Source organism: Borostomias antarcticus (genome assembly GCF_949987555.1).
Source record: "Borostomias antarcticus genome assembly, chromosome: 29".
NCBI lineage: Eukaryota > Metazoa > Chordata > Actinopteri > Stomiiformes > Stomiidae > Borostomias > Borostomias antarcticus.
In genome coordinates, this window is record NC_140262.1 from 1,167,243 (window position 1) to 1,189,467 (window position 22,225).

The 22,225-nt window shown below is 49.1% G+C and overlaps 1 protein-coding gene across 2 annotated transcripts in view; it reads left to right on the top strand.

The window, feature by feature from the left end:
• dnmbp (dynamin binding protein) overlaps positions 1–22,225 on the top strand; it is a gene marked incomplete at its 5' end in the record, with an annotated part of 40,870 nt that overhangs the window by 16,056 nt on the left and 2,589 nt on the right. The window contains 12 exons of one of the 2 annotated variants that reach the window (XM_084459751.1): positions 1,724–3,743; positions 13,008–13,210; positions 13,481–13,580; positions 13,912–14,059; positions 15,893–15,910; positions 17,557–17,756; positions 17,973–18,103; positions 18,898–19,002; positions 19,502–19,630; positions 20,298–20,630; positions 21,304–21,492; positions 22,022–22,220. In XM_084459751.1, coding sequence (XP_084315877.1) covers positions 1,898–3,743; positions 13,008–13,210; positions 13,481–13,580; positions 13,912–14,059; positions 15,893–15,910; positions 17,557–17,756; positions 17,973–18,103; positions 18,898–19,002; positions 19,502–19,630; positions 20,298–20,630; positions 21,304–21,492; positions 22,022–22,220 — 3,601 coding nt within the window. Of the gene's footprint in view, positions 1–1,723; positions 3,744–13,007; positions 13,211–13,480; positions 13,581–13,911; positions 14,060–15,892; positions 15,911–17,556; positions 17,757–17,972; positions 18,104–18,897; positions 19,003–19,501; positions 19,631–20,297; positions 20,631–21,303; positions 21,493–22,021; positions 22,221–22,225 lie in introns of those variants that run through there. The other variant, XM_084459750.1, reaches the window with a different exon arrangement.

Here is a 22,225-nt window from a genome sequence, read left to right on the forward strand (position 1 = left end):
TCATCAAAGTATGGGGATACTGTACAGTTGTTGTACCATACAGTGTTGCTGTTCAGATCAGTCGCTTCTGAGAGACTAGATAAGTCGATACAACTCTGAAGCAGAAACTTTAGTGTTGGCTAACGCTACCAAGCAGGAATGCTGCCCCTGATGTCTCTGTGGAGTAGCAGCACGCACACACACACACACACACACACACACACACACACACACACACACACACACACACAGTGAGTTTCGGTCTTGTCCTGAGCTGGTGTTGAAAGGTGAGATCCTCAACACTGATAATTAAACAGAATTACGAAAGTAAAGAAAAGTGTTCTAGTCTAGGGTGTCTGACTAACACCCAACCTATGTGTGTACGGTACATTGTCATGATCATACATAGTTTGAGAATTCTGCTACTAGTTATTTGTACTCATGTTTTGCGGTATGAAATCCATAGATTGATATTACAAAATCTTTGAGGGATAAGTATTCAAGTAAAAGATTAAAAAGGGCTTGGGTGAAAAAAAAACCTACAGTCATCTATCTTCGTTTAGCAACAACCCCTTTATTTATCTTCCAATCCTTATTTCCTTTATTTTTCCTCTTTAAAAGGTTGATGGGAGATGGAGAGATTGTGTGTGTGTGTGTGTGTGTGTGTGTGTGTGTGTGTGTGTGTGTGTGTCTGTGTGGTTGCTGGGCGGTGGGGGCTTTAAATGAGATCTCTTATAATTGGCTCTTTGATGGCGGGGGGAGGCGGGGCATACTATACTCCAGCGTTATGAATAGGCCTGGGTTTTTTCTCACGTTAAAAGATACTGCTGTCCCTGAGACTGGGGACAGCACTCAACAATAGCTCATTGTAGAGGGAGCAGCTACTTTTCCAATGCCGTACACCCTGGCATAATCAGGCCTGTGTTTCCCTCAAATCTCTCTCTCCTCTCTCTCTCTCTCTCTCTCTCTCTCTCTCTCTCTCTCTCTCTCTCTCTCTCTCTCTTTCTCTCTTTCTTTCTCGTTTTCCCCTTGTTTTCTTTTCTCTCAGTCTCTAAACTTTCACACACATTCACTCTCTTTTTTTCTATGAAATCATATTTGCTCATGCATGAATTCATTGCCGCATTCCAAAAACTAGGTCAAAATCAGGCCTCAACGTTCTGCTGCCCGTCTACAGTTAACCACAAAGTAACCGTGTTCTGACCAGGTTCATATGTACCAATCAAACGTCAAACAACGGTATGAGAACTGAGCATGGTCAAATGTTTTCCTGTGGGAAAGGTAGTTAGTAGTAATGAAAGTAGAAGTAACAGTGGGAAAGGTAGTTAGTAGTAATGAAAGTAGAAGTAACAGAGTGTCAAAAAGGATGGAGGATGGAAGAAAACAAGAGGGTATTGTTAGTGGTCGGAAGCAGCTTGGTGCCAAGTTCCTAACATCTCAAAGACATTTTCAGAAGTCAGTCTCCTTCCGCTGCTTAAGGAAATCTGCTCCAGCCAGCCTGTTTTCCTGCAAACAGACCAGCAGACCAATCCCGACGCTGGGAGGAGCCCACTGTGTAATCCTCCACTCATGTGACTCCGCTCAATCATTAGCCCGAGAGGTGGCCCCTCCTCCCTCTCCCTGCCCCTCCCCCTCCTCCTGCCACGATTGGGGTGGGGGGGGGGAGGGATTTGGTTTCACAGAAGTCTGGGAGGCGCTTGAGCTTGGCAGTCCTCTTCAGGCAGCCGTGAGTGAAATACACAGAGCAAGAAGAGAGCGAGAAATGCACGACAGGTGGAGTGTCCTACGAGGGGGTGTTCTGGAATGCAGAAGTTCGGGGAGGTAGAAGTAAAGCTTGTTGGACCGTAGAAGCGGATTACGGCAGCAGCAGCAGCAGCGGAAGCGCAGGAAGTGCCGTGTGTCAGTCCGACCCGGAGCCATGAAAGGCCAGGTAGTCTTCGGGCATCCGGCCGCGTTCGGACCGGTGGACTGGAACTACGCGAGCGGCGTCCCCGTGAGGAGGGGGAAGAGCGTGGAGGAGCTGGGAGATGCCAGCTGGGCCAGGGAGAGGGAGAGGATGTTCCGTCTGCAACAGCTCCAGCAACTACACCATCTCCAGCTACAGCAGCAGCAACAGGTGGCTGCTTATCCGGGCTACAGGCTAGTTTCTGGGCCCGTGCCGCCTCAAGGGATGTTGGTAGGTCCCGGTGGTCCAATGCTGATTCCAGCGCCACCGATGCCTGGCCCAGGAGGGCCGATGCTGGTTCAGGGAGGTCCGATGCCTCCCCCGGGACATGTGCCGGCTCCTTGGCCGGTCCAGTGGGAGAACCAGGCCCAGGTGAGGCAGGGGAATGTCTGCCAGCAAACCAGCTGGGAGTATGAGGACCGGGACAGGGTGGCTATCAGGGACACCAGGCCACAAAGCAGGGACCTCTATTTCCACCCAGGTTCAGAGGACGGCCATCTGGAGCTGAGGAGAACGCAGGAGTGGTTAGCCAAGAACTGCTTCTACCAAGGACCTGAGGACAACCAGGAGTTTGATAGAGAGACGCAACAAAAGGACTACAGTGATGACCACAGAACTCAGGAGAGGTACGACCACACAGACGGGGACACGTATGACCGCAGAAACCAGGACTATCGGGAGAAAGGTTATGAACACGACCGTTATGGTCGTAAGGACCACAAAGAGTCAGATAGGTATGATCAACAGGTCAGGTACAACCGCAGGGATCCAGAACACTACGACCGCAGAGATGATGACCGCTACGACCGTAAAGATCAGGAATATTGTGGCAGCAGGAAACAATATGAGCGCAGACAAAATGACCACTACAATCACAGAGAGAAAGATCACTATGATCGTAGAGAGTTGGACTGCTATAACCTCAAGGATGACCACTATGACCGCAAGGAAGACTACTACGACCACAACGATGACCACAAGGATGACCACTACGACCGCAACGACCAGGATTATTATGACGGCAGAGAAAAGGACCATAAAGAAAAAGAGCGCCACAATCGCAGAGAGCAGGACCGTTCCTGTGATGACCGCAGAGGTAAGGGCGACTATGACCACAGGGTTGAGGACCACTATGACCGTAAAGAAAAGGACCGCTACTACGATAAAGACAGGGATGGTTCTGAACAAAAGAAAGGGGACCACTTCGACCACAAAGAAAAGGATGGATATGACCGCAGGGCAGATGACAAGTACGACCACAAAGAGCGGAGCGACGGTTATGAACGTAAGGAGAAGGACCACAAAGGTAACGACCGCTATGACGACTGCAGAGAAACGGACGGATATTACGACCGCAAAGGAACGGGTCACTGCGGCCAGCGGGACGAGAAGGGCTACGACCGTTACGACCGCAGAGAAGAAGACGGCGGTGACCGCAAAGCACGGGACCAATACCGGGATACGCGGTCAATATCTGTGGACTCCCGGTATGAGCAATCTCCGGTCAAAGGCAGCAGGACAGGTGGTTGTGAGGAATGGGTCGAGAACCGGTTCCGCAAGGAACCCGTAGGAGAACGGCGGTCCTACGAAGACCCGGTCGTTCTCGACCGCGACCACAACGAGGACCGTGACAACGGTCCCGAATACGGTCCGGCGGGGGGGGGGCAGGGCGGGAAGCCGGACCACCCGAGACTGGGGCGTAAACCCGTCTACCTGGGCTCTCTGGACCGCAACAGCTTCTACCGGAAGACCGCCCCTAGTTCGCTGCGGAGGTCAGAGTTCGCCGTCAACAGGCTGCAGAACCAAGATAAACACCAAGGTGGGTGTAGTAGTCAGCTGTAATGTACCACCCTGGGAAAGACTTAAGCTTGTGTTTTGTGACACCCAGCTGTGGTGGTTAATGGAGTATACATAACTTTCATTCTACTGACAGCACTAGGACCAGATAACCACTTAAATGCAGGGTTGAGGTTTGTGTACATTTCCTCAATTCTAACATTGAACATGACTTATCAAATGGTGTTATTCTGCATGGGATATCTCCCGACCTTACCTGCCCAGCCTGGACAGATTCAGATTGAGATTCCTTCATTCAGTTTCAGATTCCTTTCTTATGATCCATTGTACAGGTACAAGGGAGTAAAATTCTAAGGCCAAACACCATTGAATGTTGAGAGCAGGAATATCCCACTCCCAAGGGCTCGGTCGATACACACTCATAAGTGGATCATATACGCTGAGGGGAATCATATCAAAGTGTACTTGTCCCCTGTAGTTTCGACCTTTCTGCTTGGGCTGTGACCTCCACTAGCACTTTGGACATGTTCCAATCAATGCTGAGGAGGTTGAAAGTGCTGAGTGGCCAGGCGCTCACTCACTCTCCAGGCATGTGTGTCAGACAGGAGTCTCTATGGCTCCTGGGGTGTGTGTGTGTGTGTGTGTGTGTGTGTGTGTGTTTGTGCATGTGTGTGTGTGTGGGTGTGTGTGTGTACAGCAGTGGCGGTATCGTCGATTCTGAGGAAGGTAAACTTGAAGACTCAGTGGGTGGAGGAACCCGCCGAGCGGGTTTTGTGGGTTTGGGGTTTTTGTCCGTCTTTTTTTTCCCTCACTCCCTTTCTCTCTCTCTCTCTCTCTCTCTCTCTCTCGCTCTCTGGTTTAGCACGTGACTAAAACAAAATGTGTTCCATTACTGTCTGACAGGGGAGGAGAGCTGCTTCCATGCCCTGACAGAGTGGCTGATAGCTGTTCCAACCGATAGTGCTGCTGAGACGCTCTGAGAAGAATGCCACTATCTCTGAATAGAAATCTGGAGATACTCACAGGAGAGTTCATTTAGGAACACATTCTGCTGAAACCGATTATTTATTACAGATATTAAGAAACGTAGTCCGTTCAGAAGGTGTGTGTGTGTGTGTGTGTGTGGGGGGGGGGGGTTGGGTGTCTGGTCTCTGTGTGTTGCAGGGAGCGAGAGAGCACCCCTCCTCAGAAGTTCATTGTGTCTGAGGAGAAGCAGGTGGCGCCCCTCAACCCCCTATTACCACACACACACACACACACACACACACACACACTGGCCACTTGTCGCCCTTCCCCCACCCAAAGTAATCCCTAACGTCAGCATAGTGAGTGGATGGAGGAGGTAGTCAGCTCTGTCTGGTGCCAGGCTGTGGCCAGCACCAGGATGACTCCTTCTCTGATACTCCAGACTGCGTGGGTCTGTGTGTGCGCATGTGTGTGTGTGTGTTAAGAGTCTAGAAGAGTGGGGTAATGAGACAAAAGGCTGACTGGGGATGAGGTCACACACACACATACACACACACACACACACGCACACACTTGTACACTCTCTTGTCCTGCTTTAATCTAGTTATGGTGTTTGTGCTTGGTCAGGATTCTTAAGGCATGTGATTTGCACAGCCTTGATTTGGTTGTTACGGCTGATTAGGTTTTCTGTCAGATTCGATAAAGCTGAGGTGATTTGTGAGTGCGGAGAGGGAGGCCTGCATCTGACGAAGAACGCTCACTAGTACATACAACATCAGACTGATTTACAAACCCCAATAAGACCAGCATCCTATCAACAATGTTGTTGAGATGGGAATAAGTTCAACCAGCTGGCAAACCTAATGCTTTCGGACCTGCTGGAAGTGTGTGAAGTTGCTGTGTGCGTGTGTGCGTGTGTGTGTGTGCGTGTGGATCCATTGAGGTGCCTGTTGCTTCTCCCCGTAATCCGTGAGCAGCTGCTGCTCAAGGGGGAGGATTAAATGAGGGGAAACCCTCAGACAACATCCACACAACGCTCCGGCAACGTTCTCCCGCGGCCGGCCGGCCGGGCTGTCTGGCCCAGGCAGCGCCGAGCTGCGGAGGCAGTTATCCGGTGTTAATGTAGGTCACAAACCTGTAGCAGCCTCTCTTTCTGAGTCACACCAACGCCTGAGCACAGCGTCGATGACAACGTTCACTTATTGGTTTACCCAGGGCCTCGGCTCGCCGTCACGGTGACTGCAACGCCATGAGGGCACGGCGCGAGTTGCGTTGTGATTGGCTCGCGGGTCAGTGGATGTTAGTGTTGCCAGTGATGTCATGAACCGTCAAGTACTGTTGTCCGGCGTTTGTAAATGCAGAAAACGACGAGAGAAAAAACCGACCAAGCTGAGAGCGATGGAGTGATATGCATGTTTGGTGTTTTGTTGACAAGGAGGGGTGTAGTGGTGTGCAGTGTTGAATTTCCCTTTTGTCAGCGATATGTTTTGACATATTAGACTTCATATGAAAGGACTAGAGGTTTTGTATTATGATTTCAGAGCGAAGCCCCGAAACCCAAGTCGTTTCCTTCTGAACAACTCTCTGAACAGCTCATCTCTCTCTCTCTCGCTCTCTCTCTCTCTCTCTCTCTCTCTCTCTCTCTCTCTCTCTCTCTCTCGTACACACACACACACACACACATACACACACACACACACACACACACATTTCAACTCTTGAATTACAAACACCACCAGCACCTGCTTATTAGGAGGCTTGATCCTATCAAGGTTTTCGCAAGTGATAATGACTTGGGGAAACAGATCTTCTTTGACCTTTGACCCGCAATATCTGTCCACTCACCCAGTCTGGCAGAGCCAGTCACATGGACCTGGTTGGTCAGGGTTCACAGTCGAAATGGCGGTCATATAGTCGCGGCCACCGCGCCATCGAAGGGGATTAAATCGCTCCGCTCGGCCGCGCCGCACGCCTCCCGCGTGGGAACGGTTTTGCGAGCGCGGGCAAAAACGGAAACCAACTCAACCTGTTGAGTGAGGAGACGGCTCAGTAAGCAGAGCGCCTGTCAACAACCAGCCTGAGAAGAAGACACACGGAGACACGCGAACCTGAGTCTCATTCGGTTGAGGCGTTCGTTCGCTCTCTAGACCCTCAACTGTGACTGTACCCTTTGAATACGATTGAATGGAACGCATATCTTTAGCAGGGCTACTGATTAAACGGGGATACTTGATTGAACAGGGATAGTTGATTAAATACGTTTGGCCCACCCACATGAGATCATAGCCAGGTTTCAATGTTTCCACTCGACGTGTGAATGACTCTTCATGACATTGTCACAGCACATGACAAATGGACCCACAGTGGCTAGTCTCACCATAAACCTTGTGATACAGGCTTTGATCGAATGGCTTCCCCAATTAGCAGATTCGGTACCTCAAAGTGCCACTGTGCACGTATACTAAGCAGATGCACCCTTGAAGCAAATTACAAATTCTTGTTCACAGAAATGGAAAGAAAAGACTTGTCTTAAGGAATAGTGTTGGACTTGGAATAGCTTCATTCAACGCTTGCACAGTCTTTGCCCACTTGGAATGCCAACCCCTAACCTCGGAACTGCAGTACTTCACATCTGCATCGCCACGCACGACTTCAGACCGTAGCTTTAGTTCTGGGGTTAAAACACGGCCATCTTAACTTAAACTAAATGACACAACACACACAGGCGTAGTCTGGGAGATGAGCACGTCATTCGCAAGGCAATCGTTGTTTACATAACGCATCACTGGTCATAAGCAGGTTTCCAAGTAGCTAGAAGCCAAACATTGGTGTCATTCAGGTTGGTTTGGGGGTTGTGAACAACATACCCAACCTGTGGTTTGAAGGGAGGTCAGTCAGGGAGCGGAATGTAACCTTTTGACCTCTGACCTGTTGGAGTAAACAGAGGAACAGAGGTGTCCCACAGAGGAAGGTCCCTATCTCAATATTTAAGTGTGTTCCTTCTCTATGGGCCGTCTCTGTGGTTGGTGGTCTGAAAGTGACAGGAAGCGAAAGCCTTATTGGTGGGCTTTGGGGGGGGGGGGGGGGGGGGGAGTGTCAATCTTGCTGTGTTTATTTACAGTAGTGTGTTTTTCTTGTCAGTTCGTGGGAAATGTGATCACTGGAAAAAAAATACTTTAGTATCTTACAGAAAGTTGAATGTAAACAGATTGCATTGTTTAAGTGTGGAAAAATGCTATCTATAATTTGTGGTAGACCTTAATAGCTCAGTCTCTATCACATTGTACTTGACACAAGTTACAACCTGCATGTTATCTTAATGACACTCAAATTTGAATTTCACATTGCAACAAGGCCCAATACACTGACTCACTGTCACCCCCACACACACACACACACACACCCATTCCAGCGAAGCCTCTCCCTACACTCCAAAGCTTGGCTTGATACGAAGAGGGCCCCCGCTATTAGCGTAGCCATGGCGACAGGGCATTCTTGTGTGAACTTTGGGCAGAGCACACACACACACACACACACAGACACACACACACACACACAGCACTGATTGTGTCTGACCTTAGACTTTCTCTCCCTCCTGCGCTCTCTTTCTCTCTCTCTCTCTCTCTCTCTCTCTCTCTCTCTCTCTCTCTTTCTCTCATTCTCTCTCAGCGCAAACTCTCAAACTTTATAAACACTTGAGTGTGCACTCTGCAGTGCAGGTGATGTGACTGAGGGAGTTAAAAGTCCACAAAAGTTAGAAAGCAGGGTTTGTTGCACTTCAAGGAACTTTAATAACTTTGATTTTGATGCTATTATCAGAATGTAGGAAGGGACTTTTGTCTTAAATGGACAAAATGAGAACCACTTTACAAGAGAGGGAGAGGGAGAGAGAGGTAGATAGTGATATGGGACCTGTTGAATGAGAGCTCCTCAAGTTCTTGATGGCATTCAGCTTGTGAAGGGGGCGGAGTCCGGTCAGATATCAGCGCTGATAAAAAACACCTGGAGTAGAGAGCAGCAGAACAGAGCCCAACCAAAGGTGTGTTCCATCCCCTTAGCACACCTGATCACTCCCCCATATGCACTTACAAATCAGGTCATGGGATAGATGGAAGCTAATAGCTGTATCATAGTTCAGGGGGTTGTTTCTATTCCCACCATGGGTTCCAGGCCCCTCCCAGCCATCAGAAGCACCACAACAGTCCGGTTCCGCTCCAGTTCCAGGCTTTTAGGATGCGCTGCGTCGGCCGCGCCGTGTGATCATGGTGGCTTCCCGTCCTTTGTCATGGTGATTTGGCTTCAGGGCGGCGTCTGGGCTCTGAGACGGACGCATCGGGCCCTTCGTCCGCGAGGCGCGCCTATCAATGGGACTTTATTCTGCCTGTGGAGTTCGGCTGCCTTGAAGTGACCGGGCTGCCTTGAAAGCTCGGTGTGTGTGTGTGTGTGTGTGTGTGTGTGTGTGTGTGCGTGTGTGTGTGTGTGTGTGTCTGTGCATAGCAGCAGGTGAGGGAAGGCTTGCAGGCCATAACTTTCTTTCTCCCTCTCCCTCTTTTTCCTCAGTATATGTTGTGCATTTAAATATTTTATCTGCATCAAATCCTATTATGCATCAAAGAACAATGCAGATTATTGCCTTTTTGACATCCATGTTTGAAGATGAACGCATGGTGTTGTGTGTGTGTGTGTGTGTGTGTTGTGTGTGTGTGTGTGTGTGTGTGTGTGTGTGTGTGTTGTGTGTGTGTGTCCTATGACGGAGTGTGCGCTCTGCAGATAGATTGGTCTCAGGTAAAGTGGTTTGTCTGGTTTTTGAAGGTTGTCTGCGGTAGGCTAATTGAGCTCTTGTCGAAACGAAGTGCGTGTGTTGTTGTGTGAATTTGAATGTCGCGCCCAAAGTTCCCGTTTGAATCTGGGTAGTAGTTTAGAGTAACTCTTAACTCACTAGATAGTGTGGTTGTTAGGTCCATCCTTAATCATTTATATTATGTCCAGTGTAGGTATATGTACTCTTACCTCCAACATGATAGATATATTGATTATCTGATGGATTGTTTTTTTTGATAATGCGAAAAAATTACAGTAGGCCTAGTATTGAGAGAAGTGTTGAGTTTGAGGCATAGAGCCTGATGCATTGAGTGGAAAAGGTGTGTTCGTACATTATTTTTATTAAATGTATTTTAATTTAACCTTTATTTAACCAGGCAAGCCATGAATAACAAATTCTTACTTACAGTGGTGGCCTGGCAAAAGGCAAAACCTTTTGAGGGAAGGGGGTAAGGGCTGACAAATATTCTTTGGAGTGAGTTGGGCCTCTTTATATCTCAATGCTTTTGTTGCCAAACAATCCACTAGCTCTGTAAAGTCTCATATGTGCCCTATAGAAAACAATAACCTTGTTCTATATGATAGTCATCAGCACTTTAGGACTTGACACCAAAACACACTTTTGTAACCTTCTGTGTGGGATCTGTAGATAACCAGCAACAACTCAATAAGCAGTCTCAAAGCCTTATTTTCCAAACTTGTACACTAACGTGTGTGTGTGTGTGTGTGTGTGTGTGTGTGTGTGTGTGTGTGTGTGTGTAATCATCATTAACCTCTGCACCACTGTAGCCCCCTTGGCCATGGCATGTGCCCCCTTCACCAGAGCCATCCGCCCCCCTAGAGTCCGGGTTTGACTGTTTAGGGGGAGGACCTACAGTAACAACGCCACAAGCAATTACTTCCACTCCATACAGGGGCTTTTGTGTGTGCGAGTATGCATGAACACACACACATACATGCACTCACACTTGCGCACACACACACACACACACACACACACACACACGCATGCGCACACGCACGCATACACACACACACACACACATGCGCACACGCACGCATACACACATACACACACACACACACACACACAAGCTGGCTACTGAAATGTAAGCATCCAGTCTTAGCATGTCACACATGCTACAGCTACAGGTTACTTTGTGAATCATACATACACACACACACACACAGTTACACTCACACTGTACCGCAAATACTGCCTTGTATGCGTTTTAAAACTGAAGTGCACGTTGTGGGAGTCAGGGATGATTTGATACAGAGCAGACAAACAACAAATCTTGACACTTTTTATCGTATTTCCTGTTAGCCCGGGGCTAGTGTGACTGACACAGACAGATAGTAGCCCAACCACACAGCCTGTTACACCTGCTACACTTCTGTTGAGTCATGTGCTATTGTAATGGATGGTTTTCAGCTGTCCTCGGATGTTGACTTAACACCTGTTGCTATGTGTGTGTGTGTGCGTGTGTGTGTGTGTGTGTGTGTGCATGCCCGAGTGTGTTTGTGTGTGGGTCATGTGTGTAGTTCCTCTGTTGGTCATACTTAATCATACAAAGACGAGTAGAATTCCAGGGGGGTGAAGTGGGTCATAATCTGTGTGTGTGTGTGTGTGTGTGTGTGTGTGTGTGTGTGTGTGTGTGTGTGTGTGGGGGGGGTTATTATGGGGTCTTATTATGGGGTCTTATTATGCCGCAAATAGCTGCGTATTTAAGCATGTGAAGTGGGGCATGTGATGTATGGATGCGTGCGGAAGAGAGCATCAAACGTGGGAATGCGCCGAAACCAATTAAGAGACGGATTAGCGGTCTGGGTTCAAATCCCCGTCCACTGTACTCTAAAACACGCCTCTCAGATCTCTCTCTCTCCCCGCCTGTCCCACCTTTATTTGCAAGCTGACCTGAGAAATGAATACAGAATAACAGTAGCCGCGTTATTAGTACTTTAGTCTTCGCTATGCCTCGCGGAGGACGTGTGTGTGTGTGTGTGGAGTTGGGAGAAGGGGAGGGGGGGTGGGGTTGGGCAGGTGGCCAGAGGATCAGACAGCCCCCACCCCCCCCCCCCCCCCACCCACAGTAGGGCAGTAGAGGGAGAAGAAGAGGAGGCATATGTAGGGAGCTAATCTCCAGTGTGCTCGGTGACGACACACTTAAGGAACCGTTGACCGCGCTCCGCCAGACCGTGCGTCCCCTCTGTGGTCCTGGTCCCCGTGCGACCCTAGGGCTGCACAATTAATCGTGAATTAGTCGAAATCGCGATTATGACCTCCGCAATTAACTAATCGCAAAAGGCCGCAATTAATGTGATTAATAATTTTGCTTTGAATTGAGTGGGCTAGGACTACACGGACCAATCACAGGCGCTTATGCTGTCTGACCAATCACATGCGTTCCCGCTGAGCGCAGCAATTTCACTGAGAAGACAGATAAGCAGTAGGTCAAGACAAGTGTCACAAGAGTACCTGCAGCCGTGAGTAGTGAAAAAATGAGCGAAAACGAGGTCAGTGAATTAGTAGCAAGAAAGGGATCAACGTCCGTGATTTGGGAGCATTTTATTATCTTTTGTCATAATCGTGCGACCCTGACCACACAGTGGACCGGTCGGCGGGCCCTGGTCCAACGTCTCTGCAGCGTTGGCGTCTTCGCTGTGCTGTGGTGACTCGGGATGACATCATCAGCTGATGCCGTCGGGGTAGATGATGTCTTTGATTAGGCTCATTACCTCATTCACCCCGACTATTGCCTGTGCGACGCTCGTAGTGGGAACACACACACACACACACACACACACACACACACACACACCCTTAGAGAGAGACGGACATTAATTGTGACAGTGTGACAGCAGCTAGAGAAATATGGCTTTGCTTTCTTTCTTTATTTCTCTCTCTTTCTTTCTCTCTCTCCCCCTCTCTCTCTCTCTCTTTCTGTCTCTCCTCCTCCTACTATCTCCTCTATCCCAGAGAGGCCATATCTCTCTTGCTGTTGTCACAGTCCATTGTGCCCGACACAAAGAGTTGAGTCCACTCCAGTCCGGAGCCCATTGACCGGAGCCAGTGGTGCGAGAACCGTGGTCTCTCTCTCTCTGGCCCGGGGCTCCCCAGAGACCAGCCTGCTAGGGATGCCAAAGACACCAATCAAAGACTGGCCATACGCGACTAGCAGAGGGAAGAGACACGTCGTTTAGGAAGCAGCGCTCGGTTTCAGGGTGGAGGGGAACTTGAGGGAGAGGCGACGTTGTCGAGGACGCTCTGGCTCTCGGTTAGTAATGCATCTCTCTTGCTGAGGTATAGAACCGCGCTCGTATCGGCGTCGCGCTGTTGTCTTACTGTCCTGCGTACCGTCTCTCGTTCCCTCACAGCGGGACTATTTTCTCTCTGTCGCTCGACGTTTGTGTGCTTTTCGCCGTTCAGTTGCATCACCGGACCGCGCCGTTTAAACGTCTCTCTCTCTCTCTCTCTCCCTCCATCCCTTCTTCTCAGAAATGACCCTGCTGTCGTCCCAGCCCAAGTCGCTGGAGCAGGCCCCGGTCTCCGCCTCCACGGCCGCCACGGAGGACCCCGAGCAGAGGATGCTGGAGAAGAGGGCGAAGGTCATCGAGGAGCTGCTGCAGACGGAGAAGGACTACATCAAGGACCTGCAGATGTGCGTCAAGGAGATCATCCTGCCACTCCAGCGCAAACAGGTATGCCGACGCGGGACTCCGTAGAAGACCATTTGGGGGGGGGGGTCATAATAATTTAATTCTGGACAGTTTTTCAAAGTAAGCTTTGTTTTTTGTCAAAAAAGAGTGGTGTGAGTGAATTGTACAACCCCAAATCTACAACTGATTTTTGTGTGTTTGGTATCCATATTTTCCCCTATTACGGGTGATCGGTTTTCTGTTTTGCTGACTGTCTGTTTTGACCCTCTTAGTGCCCAGCTGTTAATGCAGGTTCTTCCTCTTGTTCTGCAGGTGCAGAACGTAGACTTCGACGGTCTCTTCGGGAACATCAACTCTGTGATCGACTTGTCACGGCGACTCTTCAAGACCCTCCAGGACACGGATTCCATCGGTGAGCGCGCCGACGCCAAAGATGGCTTCTGTTACGGAAATACGGCTAGTGCTCTGGCTTGCTCTGGGGCATGTAGAGTCAGAAACCGATGTTGTGTTTATGTTGGAGCTCAAGGGGGTCAGTACCCTGACTCATTATGACTCACGTTCTATGTTCTATATGATTTTTGTAAGAACGATGACGCAACGTGTGGTTTTCCAACAGCATGGATGGTTCACCTTACTTTCTCACTTAATTACCACTTAAGTGAATCGTTGCTCTGTTCTTTGAAAAGTAACCGACAAAACAAATGAACGAACAAAAACTTGACGTCTTTGCGGTGTGTCCACAGGCAGCGTCTTTCTGGACTTCAAGGCAGAGCTGGAGGAGGTGTACAAGGTCTACTGCCAGAACCACGACGACGCCATCTCTCTCCTGGAGACCTACGAGAAGGACGACCACATCCAGAAACACGTGCTGGAGTGCCTGGAGAAACTCAGGTGACCGACCGACCAAACAAAAGAGAAATTATTCATTGATTTGTCTTAAAGGGGCAGTCTGTAATTTTCTCCATTGGCGTGACACGCCTGACCCCGATCGTTGTTTGGTCTGGCGGAGCCCGGTGGGACAGGATGAGAAAGTGACGTTGGGCTCAGTTTTGTACGTCACGGGAATCACAGACAGAATCTTTAAGCTTGAATGCCAAACCAACCCCCTGCGACACAGAAATGGGGTCGTAGCTAAAAAGACTTGATTTTGATGTGGTACTCTACTACTATGACTTGCGTTTGTGTGACAACCTCACTCACCTGAGTGACGAGCATGTGTGTGGTTAACTTTGCGCATGAAAACAAAACCAAAGGGGAATTCTAACAGTCACACAGTATGTTCTCCGGAAAGTTAAATATTGACAGTGCTCACATGTCATGTCGATAGTTTATTGGAGTTCCTGAGTTGGGAAGGTAATCGAAACTAAACCGTTGTTACCTTGAAGTACTGCATCACCTCATTCAAAGATAAACCAGTAGGTTACTGTACCTTGTCCTGGGTTTGGAACTGTGGAGTCTAGTGTGTAGGTGTGGTGACAGCCTTGTTTTTGTTTGGGAGATAGCCTAGTTACTTTTGGCAGGATGGAAAGTCTACTCGCTAGACAAGATCACATCCCAAAATATGTAGGCAGTGGTCAAATTTTGAGTTTAGCACTTAACTTGGTCTGACAATAATTTAAGTGCAGAAAAATAGACATCACACCACACTCGTATGTGAGTGAAGGTCTTCCTCTTAGACACTGACACACAAACCCCCCCACGCACACATGTTATCAGTTCTATGCGTGGGCTGTCTGTCGTTTCTGTCTCCAGTAATGTGAGTCAGAACCTGGGCTAACACTACTGAGTTCCACCCACCAGTTCTGTGTAAATCCTAGTCTAGTGCCTGCTCTGTTTGAAGATAAATACTAGTACGCTTTGATAAACAGAGATAGTCAATGCCGTTCAGCTCCAGCGGAGCAAAGTCACAGCGTACATAAGAAGAAAACATGAAGGTGAAGCCTGTTGTCAGTACTGTGTTATTATTAGGAGAGTGTTAAATAAGTTAAGTGAACAGTTACAGTAAGTGTTTCAACAGGTTAGAATAAGAGGTTTCTTTTGAAATGTCAGTTTATCTCCACTCACACTTTCTTTGAGGTTGCCAAATTTTTAAGTTATTTTGTGTGTGCGTGTGTGAGTACCCTGTCAGCGTTAGTGCAGGGATATGTGAGTCTGTGTGTGTGTGTGTGTGCGTGTGTGTGTGTGTGTGTGTGTGTGTGTGTGTGAGGACACACTGGAATATATATTAGACTGCTCTCCAAAACATTTACAGTCAGGCCCCTGGCCGGGTTTTAGCCAACTCGCAAAATGAGGCCACGGCAACACGCGTTGCTATGGGTCTGGACAGCTTATTAACGCTGCAGGGTGCCGTTTGATTTCTATTGGTTGGAGTTGAACCATTAACCCTGGGCTCTGTTACAGTTGGCCGTTGAACCATTAACCCTGGGCTCTGTTACAGTTGGCCGTTGTAATACACCTTACAGGGTCTCACAGCGGCGGAGTAAGAAAATAGAAATACGATCTGCTCGTTATCCTAAAGATGAGCAACATCAAAGTTCCCCTATAATCCGAAACAGAATTTAGAAGCACCGGCTTTAGTGGAAACCCAGGCTGGACCATCAGAACCAAGTCAACAACCTTTCAGTCAGTTTCTATAATTCCTGTTGTCTTGTTTTCTCCTCTCTCCTGCCTCATCTGTCCGTCTGTCCATCTGTCCGTCCGTCCCTCTCTTCCTCCCCACCCCAGGGCCATGTATCGCGAGTGGTAAGTCTCCCCACAGTGTTGCTATGGTATCTGCATGAGAACTGTCTGACCGCATGCCGATGGCTCACTAACCCCTCTAATAACGCGTGTGCGTGTGTGGGTGTGTGTGTGTGTGTGTGCGTGTGCGTGTGCGTGTGCGTGCCAAGATAGATGGTTGTATGTGAATGAGAGGTAGAGGGAGTGGGAAGTGTGGGGTTGGGGAGTCGATACCATTTCAATTCACTCCCTCAACTGACTGAGTTGAAACTGAATCGACCCCAAATGCTTTGCTTTGCGTTGGTGGGTGTGTGTGTGTGTGGGTGTGTGTGTGTGTGTGTGTGTGTGTGTGTTCATACTGTATGTGCGTGTACCGTCATTGCTGACTCTTTGAAGTGAATGTTTACCTCCTCCATAGGTCCGGTTTTTAGAAAGATCAACAAACAGATTGTTGTTGGTCACTGAACAGACGTTAACGCCATCTAGTGGAACAAAGCAGCAATGGCAACAAAAATAATCCATTTAATTGCAGCATAATTTACAAATGAAGCTTTAAATGAACTGCAGTCATTCCTGCGATGGTCTATCACACACTGTCCATAATGACGGTGAAACTTCAACTGACTTCAATCATTAATATTAAAATGATAATGTTGCTATAGCTACTGTGTCTCTGAGACTGGCCTTAAAACTAAGCAAATGAACTTTTTTTTTCTCATCACTGAACACATGCCGACTTCCTCCAATTCCAAATATGACCTCTATTGATGATCATGATGGTGGCATATGAAAGAGTCTCGTGCTGATGACTTGAACTATGTCACCTAACTGGGCATTGGTATGGCAATGCCTAGAGGAGCTGGGTCAAAGTTCAAGTCATGCCATCATCTCAAGTGTATAGTACTTACTGTAGGCCTATAGCAGCCTTCCGGGAGGGACATGTGTTGAGCGACGACAACTTTGTGCATCACAATGTCTTTCAGTGGGCGTGTCCCATCCTTAGGTGACGTGACTGGTGAGGCAAGATATCTCACACTCCCCCCCCCCCCCCCCCCTCCACTCTCTCTCTCTCACTCTCTCTCTCTCTCCCTCCACTCTCTCTCTCTCTCTCTCTCCTTCATCCCACATTTCTCTTTTTACCTTTCTTTCTCTCCCTGCTTTCTCCCTCCTCTCTTTGCATCCCTCCTCTACTGACGTCTTCTCCCCCTCTCTCTCCCCCGTTCCTCCTCTCCCCACCTTCCCACCCTCCGCTCTCTCCTCCCCCCACCCTCCCACCCTCCGCTCTCTCCTCCTCCCACCCTGCGCTCTCTCCTCCCCCCACCCTCCGCTCTCTCCTCCCCTCACCCTCCCACCCTGCGCTCTCTCCTCCCCCCACCCTGCGCTCTCTCCTCCACCCACCCTCCCACCCTGCGCTCTCTCCTCCACCCACCCTCCCACCCTGCGCTCTCTCCTCCCCCCATCCTCCCACCCTGCGCTCTCTCCTCCCCCCACCCTCCCACCCTGCGCTCTCTCCTCCCCCCACCCTGCGCTCTCTCCTCTCCCCACCCTCTGCTCTCTCCTCCCCCCACCCTCCGCTCTCTCCTCCCCCCACCCTCCCACCCTGCGCTCTCTCCTCCCTCCCTGTCCATGGTCTTCTGCCCCGTTCCCTTCTCTCTCGGTCTCTCTCGCAGGGGGAAGACCAACTACATCAACCTGGGCTCCTTCCTCATCAAGCCGGTCCAGAGGGTGATGCGGTACCCGCTGCTGCTGATGGAGCTGCTCAACGCCACCCCTGACAGCCACCATGACAGAACCCAGCTGGCCCGCGCCCTGCTGTCCATCAAGGAGATCAACGTCAACATCAACGAGTTCAAGAGGAGGAAGGACCTGGGTATGATGGAGGGAGGGAGGGGGAGAGGGAGGGAGGGAGAGGGAGGGAGGGAGAGAGGGAGGGAGGGAGAGAGATGAGAGAGGGCTGGGTGTGCAAGTAATGTATAGCTGCTGGTCAGGGAACCCCAAATGTTCTCCAAGATCTCCTTTATGAATGCCTCTGAATCTGATGGAATCATTCTTTTCCTGACCCGAGTGCGCCCCCTTGTGTCCGCAGTGGTGAAGTACAGGAAGGGGGACGAGGACACGCTGATCGAAAAGATCTCCAAGCTGAGCATGCACTCCATCATCAAGAAGTCCAACCGCGTCAGCAGCCATCTCAAACACCTCACTGGAATCTCCCCTCAGGTAGGAACCGTCTCAAATCCACCCCAAAGCCTGATCGTGCACACTGGGGTTCGACAGGTGAGACGACAGTAGGTCGCACCAGCTCTGTGGCCTAGTGGTAGAGTGGGAGGTTGTGGGTTCGATCCCCGGCCGAGTCATACCAAAGACTATAAAAATGGGACCCATTGCCTCCCTGCTTGGCACTCAGCATCAAGGGTTGGAATTGGGGGGCTACATCACCAAAATGATTCCCGAGCGCGGCACCGCTGCTGCTCACCGCTCCCCCAGGGGATGATGGGTCAAATGCGGAGAACAAATTTCACACACAAGTCAAGTTGATCTGTGCTTTCATCACATTGTGTAAATTCTTCCCTAACATCTCTGAACACCGTGGGCGAGTGCTCCAGAGATCGGTACAGGGATGATACAGTACAGGGATGATACAGTACAGGGATGGTACAGTACAGGGATGGTACAGTACAGGGATGATACAGTACAGGGATGATACAGTACAGAGATCGGTACAGGGATGGTACAGTACAGGGATGATACAGTACAGGGATGGTACAGTACAGGGATGGTACAGTACAGGGATGATACAGTACAGGGATGATACAGTACAGGGATGGTACAGTACAGGGATGGCACAGTACAGGGATGGTACAGTACAGGGATGGCACAGTACAGGGATGGCACAGTACAGGGATGGTACAGTACAGGGATGATACAGTACAGGGATGATACAGTACAGGGATGGTACAGGGATGATAGTTTGCAGGCAGACGCTGATCTCGTCTCTCCTCTCTCTTCCTCAGATCAAAGATGAGGCGTTTGACGAGGCGGAGAAGAAGTTCCGACTGCAGGAGAGGCTCATCAAGTCTTTCATCAGAGACATATCTCTCTACCTGCAGCACATTCGGGTATTTTTGGCATTACAGTCATATCTGTTCTTCTCCATAGCGCCCAGCAATCAATCAATCAATCAAAGCTTTATTTGTATAGTGCATTTCATACCCAGAGGCAACACAATGCGCTTTACAGAGAACAAGGGAGGTGGGCATACGACCCACTCTCTACATATTCCAGAGGGAAGCAAAAAAACAGTAATCACCCGGGGGTCAGATAAGTGAGCTGTAAAAATTCTTCCCTGACCCCTCTCAACAAGGCGATCGAGCAAGCTCCTGGAGTATGTTTGTCTACCGGCTAAGAACATTTATAAAGCAATACATTACATTAAATTACATTTCAGAGTAAGAAAGCACACTCACAATCTACTACTATGTATTGCTTTGATCTATCATATAAATCATGTGTAAGTCCACCGTGACTCTTGCTCACCACTGAAAGCAGTTAAGTTCTGCTTGTTTTAATGACAGAGCCTGGCCTCTCTGTATGACTGACGTCTGTATCGTCCAATAGGAATCGGCGTCGGTGAAGGTGTTGGCCGCCATCAGCTTCTGCGACATCTACCAGGAGCGGAGTCAGACGGACCCGGAGCGCTTTCAGAGGGCCCATCGCTGCATCAGCGACAAGCAGTTCACTCACTTTGTGAGTTCGGATGTTCAAATTAAGCAATAAACCACGAGAGGCCGTGTGTTATAGTGATTTTATAACAGCTAGAGGGCGTTGTTAGGCACGACGCGAAACGGAGAAAACCCCCATAGCTGTTATAAAATCACTATAACACACGGCCTCTCGTGGTTTATTGCTTTTATACAACGGTTACTACAGATATTAGTGTAAAATAAACACACAGCAATGTAAAATATTAACATTTATTCAAAACGAAGCATCATTCCCTCAATTCCGCCGAGCAAAATAGTTCCCCTAACAAATGGGTTGCCAAGCAACAACAACAACTACAATGCATTGGATCAAATGGGAGGCGCGTTAATACTGAAAATGGAATGATATGCGGTCCCAGGTGTGTGTTACAAAGTATTTTAACACGGCTTCCAGCCAATCAGAATCAAGAACCAGAACTAACCGTTGTATAATCCAAGCTTTGTTCATAATGCATAAGACATAATAAATAAAAATCTGGTCACTAAAATAAGACTACATTTTTGCATTTCTGGTCTTCGTCGATTGGAGCGTATGGGCTCGCTTGGCTCAGTTCACATACATTGAAACGTATCTTTCCTTTCCTTTAAAACTGTGTATCTTGTAAAGGGACTGTTTCCTAATTTTCTGCACGTGTTCCTCCCGTGAGCAGAAGGAGCGAACGGAAGCCTTGGTCACCACTCCGCTCACACAGCTGCTCCTCATGTTCGCCGGCCCCCACAAGCTCATCCAGAAGCGCTTCGACAAGCTGCTGGACTACGACAACTGCAAGGAGCGAGCCGAGCGCCTCAAGGACCGCCGCGTCCAGGACGAGCTGCAGGCCACGCGCAACAACTACGAGGCGCTCAACGCGCAGCTGCTGGACGAGCTGCCCAAGTTCCACCGGGCGGCGGAGCAGCTGTTCACGGGCTGTGTGAGGGCCTTCGCCCAGTCCCAGAAGGACTTCATGAAGCTGACGCTGGGGGAGCTGCAGCCGCTGCTCAAGGTGAGAGAGTCTGCTTCCTTCCTTCCCTAATGTGGGAGTCCTTCCTGGTCTTTGAGGCTTCCCACTAGGGCTGCTCGATTAATCGGATTTTAATCTAGATTAATATTTGGGCTGTCAACGATCATTAAAACAAAAATAATCGCCATAAAACGATTTTGCACAGATCAAGTGCACCCTACACTGCAGAGCTATACTGTGCTTGACCTCAAGGTCAAGTTCACTGTTTGTCTCCCATGGGAGAAATGGATCTAATCCAAAGAACATTGTTAAAAAGAAAAGCCAGTGTCCACATTTAATAAATTAATTGTTATCAAAGTCAATGTATAATTTGATATGTTATGGATAAAAAAACTTTTGATAAAAAAAAAAATTCAATGAATAATCATGTTAAATAATCGTGATCCCAATATCAATCAAAATAATCGTAATTATGATTTTTGCCATAATCGAGCAGCCCTACTTCCCGCCTGCTTGCGACTTCTGGGTTTATGTGTGGGTTGCCCGCTCAGTGTTCAGTGGAAAGTTTACATATTCTAATGTATTGACGTGTGTGTGTGTGTGTGTGTGTGTGTGTGCGTGTGCGCGCAGGTGTGCTGGTGAATGTGAAGATGTGTTAGTAGTGTCCTTTTCGTTGTCTAAAAGTTATTTTGTTCTTTTCCACCTCGTATATCAGTTGTCCGGTATCGGGAGCACAGAAGGGAATCTGGTCGCTCTGTTCCAGGAGGAGTACGGTCGTGTCCTCCAGCTCCTCCAGAGCTTCAGCTTCTGCCCGGAGAACCTGCCCCCTGCCACCTCCACACGCAAGCCCTTCGAGAAGAAGACCCTGGAGAAACAGACTTCCAGGAAGCAGCTGCAGGGGCCGGTGAGTGGAGTTTCTAGACTCGGGGCGGCTATGGCTCAGGTGGTAGAGCGGGTCGTCTAATGATTGTAGGGTCGGCGGTTCGAATCCCAGCTCCTCCTGTTTACATGTCGAAGTGTCCTTGGGCAAAACACTGAACCCCAAATTGCTCCCTATGAGCAGGCACCTACCTTGCATGGCAGCTGCCGCCATTTGTGTGTGTGAATGGGTGAATGAGAAGTCATTGTAAAGCGCTTTGGATAAAAGCGCTATATAAGTGCAATACATTTACTCCCGTTTTGGTCCGTGAACAGTTCCACTTCCCACCAGCAGGGGCCTCATTTCTAAAACACTTCTATGTTCTCTAATAAAGCTTTGATATGTCAAACTCCTCACGAGTAGTATTAAAAAAAGTGTGATTTTGCTAGGAAATTGTTTCACTGATTCAACATGCATATTTATGAATCACAGATGTGTACCATTAGTAAAATGGCACCCAGTGTAGTTTTTGAAGCACTTATGGCGGTCCTTTTTTTTGGTCTCTTTCCCTCAGCCCAACTACATCCTGCAGACGGACGAACAGCGCACGGGGCTGCTCGCACGCTACGGCCCCGAGAAGCTGTTCCAGGCAGAGAGGAACTTCAACGCTGCCCAGGACTTAGACGTGTCCGTGCTGGAAGGTGACATCGTCGGGGTCATCAAACAGCAGGACCCCATGGGCAGCAACAACCGCTGGCTCATCGATAACGGGGGTGAG